Source organism: Python bivittatus, unplaced genomic scaffold, assembly GCF_059951505.1.
Source record: "Python bivittatus isolate LINGU-HERP-01145 unplaced genomic scaffold, Pbiv_v1 ctg000590_np1212, whole genome shotgun sequence".
Classification (NCBI taxonomy): Eukaryota; Metazoa; Chordata; class Lepidosauria; order Squamata; family Pythonidae; genus Python; species Python bivittatus.
In genome coordinates this window covers 25521625-25531492 of record NW_028277086.1, presented here as the reverse complement: position 1 = coordinate 25531492, position 9868 = coordinate 25521625, and the positions used below count along the sequence as shown (strand labels likewise).

Below are 9868 nucleotides of genomic sequence, written 5' to 3'. Positions count from 1 at the left end.
AGTACATATTCTCTCTGTGTGTGTGTCTCAGCTAGAGATGAATGATGCAAATTATTTCTCACTCAAGTCTACTTGACAACTAGATCTGAAGAAATCAGCAGGTGAAGCACTTCACAGCATGAAGATAAACATTGCACTGTTGTAATGCCTGCACAGACAGCCGCTGCACCAGATATTAGCTGCTCAGCCAATTAGAAAGTTGGCAAGCCTTATGCATGGGCACCACAATGAGGATATTGTCAAAAAAGCAACGCAGCTGCTTGTAGAGCAATGTGTCGACCTAATCGAGAGAATCCCGGTAATAATTGTGTGAATTGGCCCACAGTCAGCAGGGCTGAAGGAAGTCGTAGGAATCAGCCTTGAATTCAGAACGAGGTTTAAATCATCGTGAAAGGGCAAAGCAAACAGGATTTGTTTCCTCCTGAGTCAGTGAGCAATCAGTAGCCTCGCAGTGTCTGAGAAAGGATGAATGAATCTGGGCAAAATCCAACATTTTACCTGTGGACTTCCCCTCTCGCAGTAAGATTTTTCTCTTCTACAAAACTGGCAGCCTTCCAGAACAGATTTGGAAGTTGAGTGTGGCTGTAGGGAGGGCAAATGCCCCCTTTGCCATTAAGTATATATGCACTGGATACCATCTATACATTAGCCCTAGCAGAAAAATCAGAGCTAAAGTACCTTGTTTTAATCTCTGAAAAGAAACTAGAATACAGTAATATGTCAATGAAGAACAGCCAAAAGGCTGCAGAATAAATAAATAAAAATGAGCAAGCAAGCATTCAAATTTCTCAGAACCCTTTCTCAAGATGCATGCTGGGTTGTGGGAACGAATAACAGAAATCACTGGGGGAAATGAGAAAAATGTGCTGATTACAATACTGTCAAAGGAGATTACAGGTTATTTGAATTCCCTGTGCCGCTGTCATTTGAAAGTAAAAACAGCACAGATGCAACAGGAAATAGAATTAATATTTTCTCCTGTGTGATTTCCAAGCATGGATTTTCTCTCCTTGTTGTTATTCTTCATCCACAGATGAAAACAGACAAGAACAAGGACTTGAATTCTCACTATTTGGACAAACAGTAGCATGGCAGATATATTTCAAGTCGGCCGTGAGTGCCCACTTTGACAAGAGGCATCTGTTACTTTAAATCAGTGTTTCTCAACCTTGGGAACTTTAAGATGTGTGGACTTCAACTCCCAGAATTCCCCAGCCAGCCATGCTGGCTGGGGAATTCTGAGAGTTGAAGTCCACACATCTTAAAGTTCCCAAGGTTGAGAAACACTGATTTAAATGGATCCCCAACAATCTTCTTGAAGATCTCCCAGTATGTCATCAGCTTGCCCACAACCTCCTTACCATGGTTCACGTAACCAGGTTGACTCAATCAATCCAATTTTCTTGCTTTGTGTGACACACGCTGAGCCATAAAGTAACTATATTGGCTAAATTTGCATGAAATGCTAAACCAGCATGTGGGTTGCTTGATTGCAGCTTTGTGTGTTCTGTGAACCAAGCCAGTGTTCTTTGTAAAACACAGTTTAGAGTTAATATGTTTTGTGAAGCCACCTTATTGCAGTTTGCTGAAAAAAGGGTGAGGCACAAAGCCAGCGTTGGCTCTCTCTTTCTTTCAATCCTTTGTTTATACAGAACAAATGTTTCCAACTTAGCATCCTTCAGAGGGCAAATTTCAGAAGAAATTCAAATTTCATCGATTCCAAGATTTATGGAGGACACCAAGGTGTAGAACTTCCACAGTGAAAAGCAGAATACCTTTGAATGCCATTGGGGAAGAAAGTCCATTCCCATGGCCTCCTTGTATGCTGTCTAGAGATTTCTGGCTGGGCTAGATGACTGTTTAGTCTGGAAATTTTTATACTTGTGGAAATTAACCATTTGGTACAGTGTTTCTCAACCGTGGCAACTTTAAGATTCCCCATGCTGGCTGGGGAATTCTGGGAATTGAAGTCCACCCATCTTAAAGTTGCCAAGGTTGAGAAACATTGCTTTAGCATATATTGGCAACGGGTAGTTACTTGCCTTACAGTGATGTTTCATTTGTTATTTTTTAATTTATTTATGTTCTAAGGTCAGCGTTCAACTCCGCGCAAATCAGGCGCTCCACTGATGGATGCCCAGGGATAAAAGTACTGTACGGCTCTCTGCACATGCTTTAACCTCCGCTTCACCCAGCTCCAGACTGAAGGAAAGCGTCGTTCAGGCAACGCCGCGCTCAGCGGGGAGCGGGGAGCGAGGAGGAACCGCGAGGCTCTACCGGGCCAGCCGAGCGCGGCGCCAACGCGGGCGGCGCCGGGCACTGAGCGCTCGCTCCTTCGTCCGGACGCCGCGGCTCTTCCTCGCCGCCTCGCGAGTCGGGGCTCGGCTGGGAGGCCGGGAAGAGCGAGGGGGCAATCGCCGGCAGTGGGAGGAGCAGCCGCCAGCAGCCGCCGCCCTCCCTCGTCGCATCCCGGCACAGTCGCAAAGGAGGTCCAGAGCGAGCAGCATGGATGGCGGTGGGCGCCCGGACGCAGCTTCTGCCTTCTCCCCCGAGTCCTCCAAGGAGCCCCGCTCTGCCTTGACCACGACCAAGGGGCATTCCATCTTCCTCGACGTAAGCGCGGCGGGTCCCTCGCCTGCCTTCTTTGTCAACTTCAGCATTGTCTGACTTTGATCTGCTGCGTCCGCGGCGTTAGGGAAGTTCGAGGCTTTTCTCCTGTGAACGTGACGGAGGTGGGCGGTGGGAAAAAGCTTCCCTTCCCTTCCCTTCCCTTCCCTTCCCTTCCCTTCCCATCCCATCCCATCCCATCCCATCGCATCCCATTCTTGCAAACGTATAACAGGTTGGGCTTTTGCTCCTCGCCCTGTATCATCCTGTGTGGAAATCAGTACCTGTTGAACGTTTGCCCAACCCAAATCGATGTGTGGCAAGAATTGCGCAATCTTAAAGAGATTGTTCTGCCCAGTGATGCTAATAATGCCCTTGATCGTAACTATTAGATATGGGGCCTATTAGAGTCCTCCAGATAAGACCCTCTGGCTGAGTGCTAAACAACATGAGGCACAAATCACAGGTTCTGGACTTAATTGCAAATATATTAACCTGTTTTGCACTGTTCTCAATAGGAAACGGATTTAGATTAACCATTTTTCCATGTGGTTTTGTTTTATTAGATATTTAAAAGCACAACCAAGAAAAGAGAAAGCATTTTTTCTCATCCAATGTCCTAATATGCCAGAATACCAGTTCTTCTGTTCTGATTTTTTTTTAAATGTCAGTTTTTAAAAATAATATCAGTCTATTTAAAATCCAGCATTTGCAAAATTAGTCAAAATGATTCTGTACGACAGGGGTGATGCTCTATTTGTTCTAATGTCAATGGGGTATATTTCCAAAGCAAAAGAATTGGTGGTTGTTCAGGATGAGAAGCTTAGGAAAGGTATTGTGAATTTCAGTAATGCTAGAATATCTAATGCTTCCTTAGGACAGTCCCGAACGATAAAAATAAATCTTTAGTACAACTTAAATGAACATCAGCAGCAGAGTCATCAGTGTGTGGTTGGTGGGCATAGACATTATGTACTTATCCTATTTTGTGTGCAAAGCAATAATATACAGTGGTACCTCGGGTCACGAACTTAATTTATTCCGCGACTCTGGTTGCGACCCGAATTGGTCGTGACCCGAATCAAATTTTCCCACAAGGTTCAATGTAAATACGGTTAATCCATTCTGACCCCTACGAATTTGGTCGCCAACCGATTTTGGTTGCCAACCGAATCAAATTTTCCCATAAGGTTCAATGTAAATACGGTTAATCAGTTCTGAACCATATGTATTTTTTTTTTAAACCACAAAAATATGACACAAAGTACAATACAGTACACTATGAAGAGCAAGAACGCTAACCTTGCTTGAGGCGTGGAGGACAGGAAGGCGGGTGGGGAGGCGGTTATTGCTTGGAGGGAGAGTCCCCCTCCCTACAGGAAGCCACGACCATGTGTCACGGCAGGGAAAATGGCCACGGATCCTGTTCGTCACCTGATGCGGAGTTTGCGAATGGAAGCAAAATTTTGCGAACGGTGCTGTTCGTGACCCGAATTGGTCGTGAACAGAAGCGTTTGTGACCCAAGGTACCACTGTAGTTGGGAAAAGTGGTTTCAGTGTTGGCTTGGAACAGGTGAGATGTAGTTTCCCACATCAGCTCAGCCATAGGATGATTTTGGTCCCTTCCAGAGACCCCTTTGGTTTCTCTGTTTAATCTATCTCATGACGTTAGTGTGCAGAAAAATAAAAGAAGGATATTCATGTACAACACTTGGAGCTTCTGGAGCAAAAGCAGAATATAATTGTCATAAATGATAGAATAACAATTTCGTGGGACCATGTTTGATTTTTTAAAAAAATGTTAAAGACATAATGCTAACCTTCCAAACTAATTAGTGAGTTATTAACTGTTGGACACTCAAACTCAGATCTAATAGTTCCTATGGAAAATAGAATATATATAGAGAGAATTTAGTATTTAGAAAGATTATATGTTATTTCAATGAATAGGTGATTTTTCAACTCCCAATGGCTGTGTATGTACAAAAAGAAAATAAAAAAATTAAAACATCAGTAAAAACCATAAAAAGAATATTGTTTAAAGCAAATAATCTTGGGACAGAATTAGCAACAGATTATATAAAAAATCTCATCTATCAATTATCAGATAAAACATTTTAATATTTATATAGGAATTTCAGTATACATTTTCTCCTTTCAAATGTAAATGCTTTTAGATTCTTAGAATCTCTGGATAGGTTTGGATTTGGAAGATAATTCCATATAAAATCATTTGTTGACAATTGTCCAATTATGTTAAATCCTAAATACTATTTTATGTCAGCTATTAAATACTATTATTTGTTAAGCACTGCTATGTAACAGTAGTCTTAATATTCTGAAATCACATATTAAAATATACTGCATGTGAAATGTGAACATCTGGTGAAAATTCATCAAATATATTCAGTGTCACAGGTGATTCCAAAAACAGCAGTCCCCAGATAGATCCTCAAATATAGCTATAAATTGCTGGCAATAATTCATGCAAATGTGGCAACAGAATGTGGGGAAAAGATTCTACCTAGCAGAAATCACTGATAGAATCCATGCATGTAATTAAAGGATGCGGTCACAAATGTCTGTTCCATTGTGGATCTGCACATGGCTGATAGCTCAAATCCTTGCTGTAATGTATGGATGCACTGCAGATCAACATTTCTTACACCAGTCTTTCACTGTAAAATGCCACAACAATGTCAGACATCAAATTAAAATACATAGTCAGTGTCCACTTCACTGTAATTGTCTGATACATAATCCCACAATTGATTATAAAGCCTGACAGAAGTGAATTATTTTCACCTTGCACTAAATAGAAGGGCAATCTTGGCATCTAATCAATTGCAAATGTGCACCACCTATTAGTCTAAAGAAAATGCTACCACTAAACGTACCTTTCTTCAAAAATATAGTCTGTATTGATACCATAATTAATATGCCTTCTTTTAAATGCTTTAAAACATTGCTATGTTATTGAACTATAAGTGTGTCCTTATAAACATTAAATTATTTCTTTGTTGATAATGATTATATTGATTTATTTCCTTTTAGATACTAAGAAGAGCAGATAAAAATGGTAAGTACAATCCTTTGCTTTTCTTTCTCAGAATTTAAAGGTAAAATGGGGAGGGATCTGGTGGAACATTTAGTTCAATTGCTCCCCATTTCCCTGGGAGAGGCAGTGATTGGTGGACATTTGCTCCAAAATTACCTGGCTGAGAAGTTTGATCCATCATCATATAGATCAGTGTTTCTCAACCTTGCAACTTTAAGATATGTGGACTTTAATTCCCATGCTGGCTGGGGAATTCTGGGAGTTGAAATCCACATATCTTAAAGTTGCAAGGTTAGGAAACACTGATCTAGATTGTGCTGATTAGGGGAATCCACAGGGGAATGTGGGCAAGGGATGCTATGCTTGCTATGACATCACCATGCAAATACAGGGAGTCCCCAGTTTAAGAATGAGTTTCGTTCCCAAGCTCTGTCCTTAAGTTGAATTTGTATGTAAGCTGGAACAATATTATTGTATAATACTGTATAAGTAGTATTGTGTAATTAACTCAAACCATTGTGTATTTAACTTGAATCATTCTGTATTTAATTCCAATTTTGCTACAATAGGCTCCAATCTTAACTATGGGTTGTCTGTAAACCAAGTGTTCTTAACCCAGGGACTATCTGTAATGCAAAGTATATAATTCATTTGTGCAATGATGTCATGCCACATGCAACATCATTATAACTTGCATTGGACACCTATGGTGCCATAACTATGGGGAGCATGTAGCCTGATGGGATATGTGGTTGAGTAGGACTTATAAATCTATCCAAAGCTTCTTACACACATAAGCATGTTCACACATCATATGAAGTCATGGCTTAATCATTATTTGTTGAATAAATAACAGTGGCTAAGTCCATACATCATGCCAAGCTATAAAACATAGTTTACAGTCTACAGTGGTTGGGCTTACCCTACACACCAAGTGAAAAGAAAACCAACTAGCCATTTTAAGTCCTTGACCTGAACATCTAATTTTGCACCATTCTGGCAGTAACGTGCAACTAGATTCATAGATCTGGGCTGAGCAGAAAAGTCTTTCCCTTTGATACTTCAGTGCCTCTTGGAGTCTTATATTTTGTTTATTCTTACATTTATTCTTAGGCAGGACCCTCACTAGGGACTTTCAGCATCTTCTAGAGATGTTCCGCCATCACTTAAATAGTAATGAGGAGATGCTTTATATCATTCTCAGTGAGGGTCAGAAGGGAAATGGCTTTAATATGAAAAAGGGAAAAGCTCTGATTGTACTGCACTCTTTTCCTCAAATATAAGTATTACAAATTCCCTGTGATTCCAGAAAAGACATAGCTGCTATGAAGAGTTCCAGTCAGGTACTACATGCTTTGAAACCCCTTTTCCTAATTAATTCCAATGTCTACCCACTTCATTGCAACATAGGAGCAAAACCTTTGCTTTTTAAAAAGCCCCAGCAGAGAAGATTTCGTAGCTGGAGATGCAAATCTGGAACTGTGTAGTAACAGCTGCGCAGAGCTTCCAGCAGCGCTCTGGAAAACAAGCCACTAAAAATCCAATAATTAAGAACTGATGAAAAGCTGAGGAGGTATGGCTGAGAATACCTGATGTTAGTATCATCCATATTATGCCAAGAAGAACAGCTGTGAGGCAAAGCAGAAAAAACAAATGAGAACTACATCTGATGCAGAAGGGATGAAATCCTAAATAAATCTAATATGAAGATTCCTCTTCTTGAACAGATCTTTAGCTTTAGTAAAACAACTGGGGGCAACATAAACTGACCTGTTGTTTCAAATGCAGAACTGGCCCAGTTTCACACAGCTCTGTCCAAGGAACTGTTGGGAAGGATCCCATCTTCATGGCAGAAGCCAGTTTTGCTCACCACCCAAAGAGAAAAATATATGTTCATCCTTAATTTCAAATTGTTAGCTTCTTACTCTTTCTCTAAGGTCTGTGATTTCCCCCCCTTCCATGGAATTAAATTCAGAATGTGTTTAGCGGCATTTAGATTTTACTGCTTTCATTAGGTAAAAAATAGTAGTTTAATCTTAGGCATTTTTCCAATTATCCTTCTATTTTACCACAAAAATAGCTGGAATACTATTTGAAAGTAGTTACAAAGCAAGTTATGAATTTGTTCAAGAAAATGTTTCATTTTCATTTGGATCAGGGACTTTGTTGCTGATTATCTGGTTGAAAAATCAGACATTTAAAGTAGAATTAATAGCACAGTTCTATACACATCTGGGAGTTAAGGCCCTCTGGGTTTAGTAGAACGTATTCCCAGGTCAGTGAGTAAAGGATTCTACTGAACACAATCTTATTGATAGAGCGTAGCCAGTCAAAATCTGCAAGAAGGGGCTACAATATCATGATCCAAGTCCTGCCTCTTTTGCATGTACATGCAACATCAAGAAATGTACAAAAGTGGTAGGGCTTGGATTGTGACATTATGCCCCAGTGTGTTGCAGATTTTGACGCTTATGCATACCTGATTCTGCTTCACTGTAGCCATCTTTTGCAATCTGGATTCCCTCCAAATGTCTGAACCTGAATTATCTGCAACAGCCATGCTGGCTGGGAGGTACATAACCAGTATGAAGGAGCAGAATACTAGCTAGGCTTCAGTTTGGCATTAATTTTGCTTTAGCTAAATTCACAATCATCTTTCATAGCAACAGTCTTTTTAAATATTAAAAAACCCTTCTGTATTTGTTTTCTGATACAGTGTACCTAGATGACTTAGACTTAGGATTCTACAGGTAATCCTCATTTAGTGACCACAATTGGGACCAGCAACTCAGTCATTAAATGAAGTGGTCGCTAAGTGAAACCATGACTGGGCTTACTATCTTACTTCAGCTTTCCTTAGCTTTACAGGTCATAAATGCAAGGATTGGTCGCAAAGTTACTTTTTCATCACTATTATAACTGTGAATGGTTACTAAGCAAGGCAGTCACTAAATGAGGACTACCTGTATAAGCATCAGTATAAGGAAATCTTTTTTCTTATTCTAGCTATACTTAACATTATACAGCTAGGATCTGGTGGTTAGACCACAACCTGATGGGCAAGTTGAGAGAATCATTGGTGGATAAACTATCAGATAAAACAAATAGCATGTTACTTGCTCAGAACAGGTTTCTTTGGCTACTTGAGGAGATGCTAATGAAACACTTTAGAAAAAGATAGCTATGAAAGTAGGTAAAATCATTTCTCAAAATGTTGCAAAGGAAATTGATATAATATTGAGCTATCTTTCAGTGTATCTGAAGAAAATGTCATTTCAGAAAGGAACTCTATTCATGAATCATGTACAGCAAGGTGTGGGTTTTTAGTTTTCATTGAAATTGGATTTTCCTTTCACTGTGGCAATCATTCAAGAAAAATGGGTCAAAAACTTCTTAGGAGACTTATTTAGCACTGATGGCATTGGATGATGGAACAAATATCCAATGCAGGAGGAAATAGATAAAAGGAACTTTCATTTTCCTATCACAACCTTCAGTGCAGTCTTATCCAATCAGATACTTTCTGCCTCTCAGAATTTTTAGTCTAGCATTTCCAGGAGTTGTAGTCCCAACAGGTTGGGAAGGCACCATGTGAGGGTATGTTGTGTTGGATCTTGCATCATCTCTTGCATCATCAGCACCTTTGAGCTGATTTGACCACCAGAACAAATCATAAAAGGTACTGTAGATAAGGGGAAGGGTCTTTTCAGGCGATCCTTGTATCTGTTTCCCATGTGGTCTATGGTTAGGTAAAAGTGTGTCTGTGTACCAAACTCTCTCCCCCACTTCCATCTTTCTTTCTCTTTAAGATGTAGTTTACTGTAGGTAGAAGTGAGGCTTTTCTGTCCTTTGTATTTCTTAATAAATTCAGTTTTTTCAGCAGTTTTTTCAGCAATTTTATTCATGACTGCCTTGCCCCCTGGGAATAACAGCACTGAAGTTACAACTCCCTGGATGATTCAGGAGTTCCATTAAAAAACCCTGGCCAGAGTAGAAGTTGTTCTAGCCGTAGGAGACAGACATTAGCAGATATGAGGCATGTTATCTATGTCAGTATGGTAGATAGTACATAACAATCAGCATAAAAAAATTGGTGATTCATCATCACACGTTTGTTGCTACTTCAAGAGCAGCAAATTCTTTTAGAATTTAGAATTTTTTTTACAAAAGCAAAGAGCTTTTCTAAAAAAAAACATTATACCT

The 9868-nt window shown here is 40.0% G+C and overlaps 1 protein-coding gene across 1 annotated transcript in view; it reads left to right on the top strand.

Moving 5' to 3' along the window:
• The first annotated feature begins 2505 nt into the window (after positions 1-2505).
• NECAB1 (N-terminal EF-hand calcium binding protein 1) overlaps positions 2506-9868 on the top strand; it is a 45315-nt gene continuing 37952 nt past the window's right edge. Inside the window, exons 1-2 of the mRNA XM_088148697.1 lie at positions 2506-2613; positions 5662-5686. Of these exons, the coding sequence (XP_088004823.1) occupies positions 2506-2613; positions 5662-5686 (133 nt within the window). The remainder of the gene's footprint in view (positions 2614-5661; positions 5687-9868) is intronic.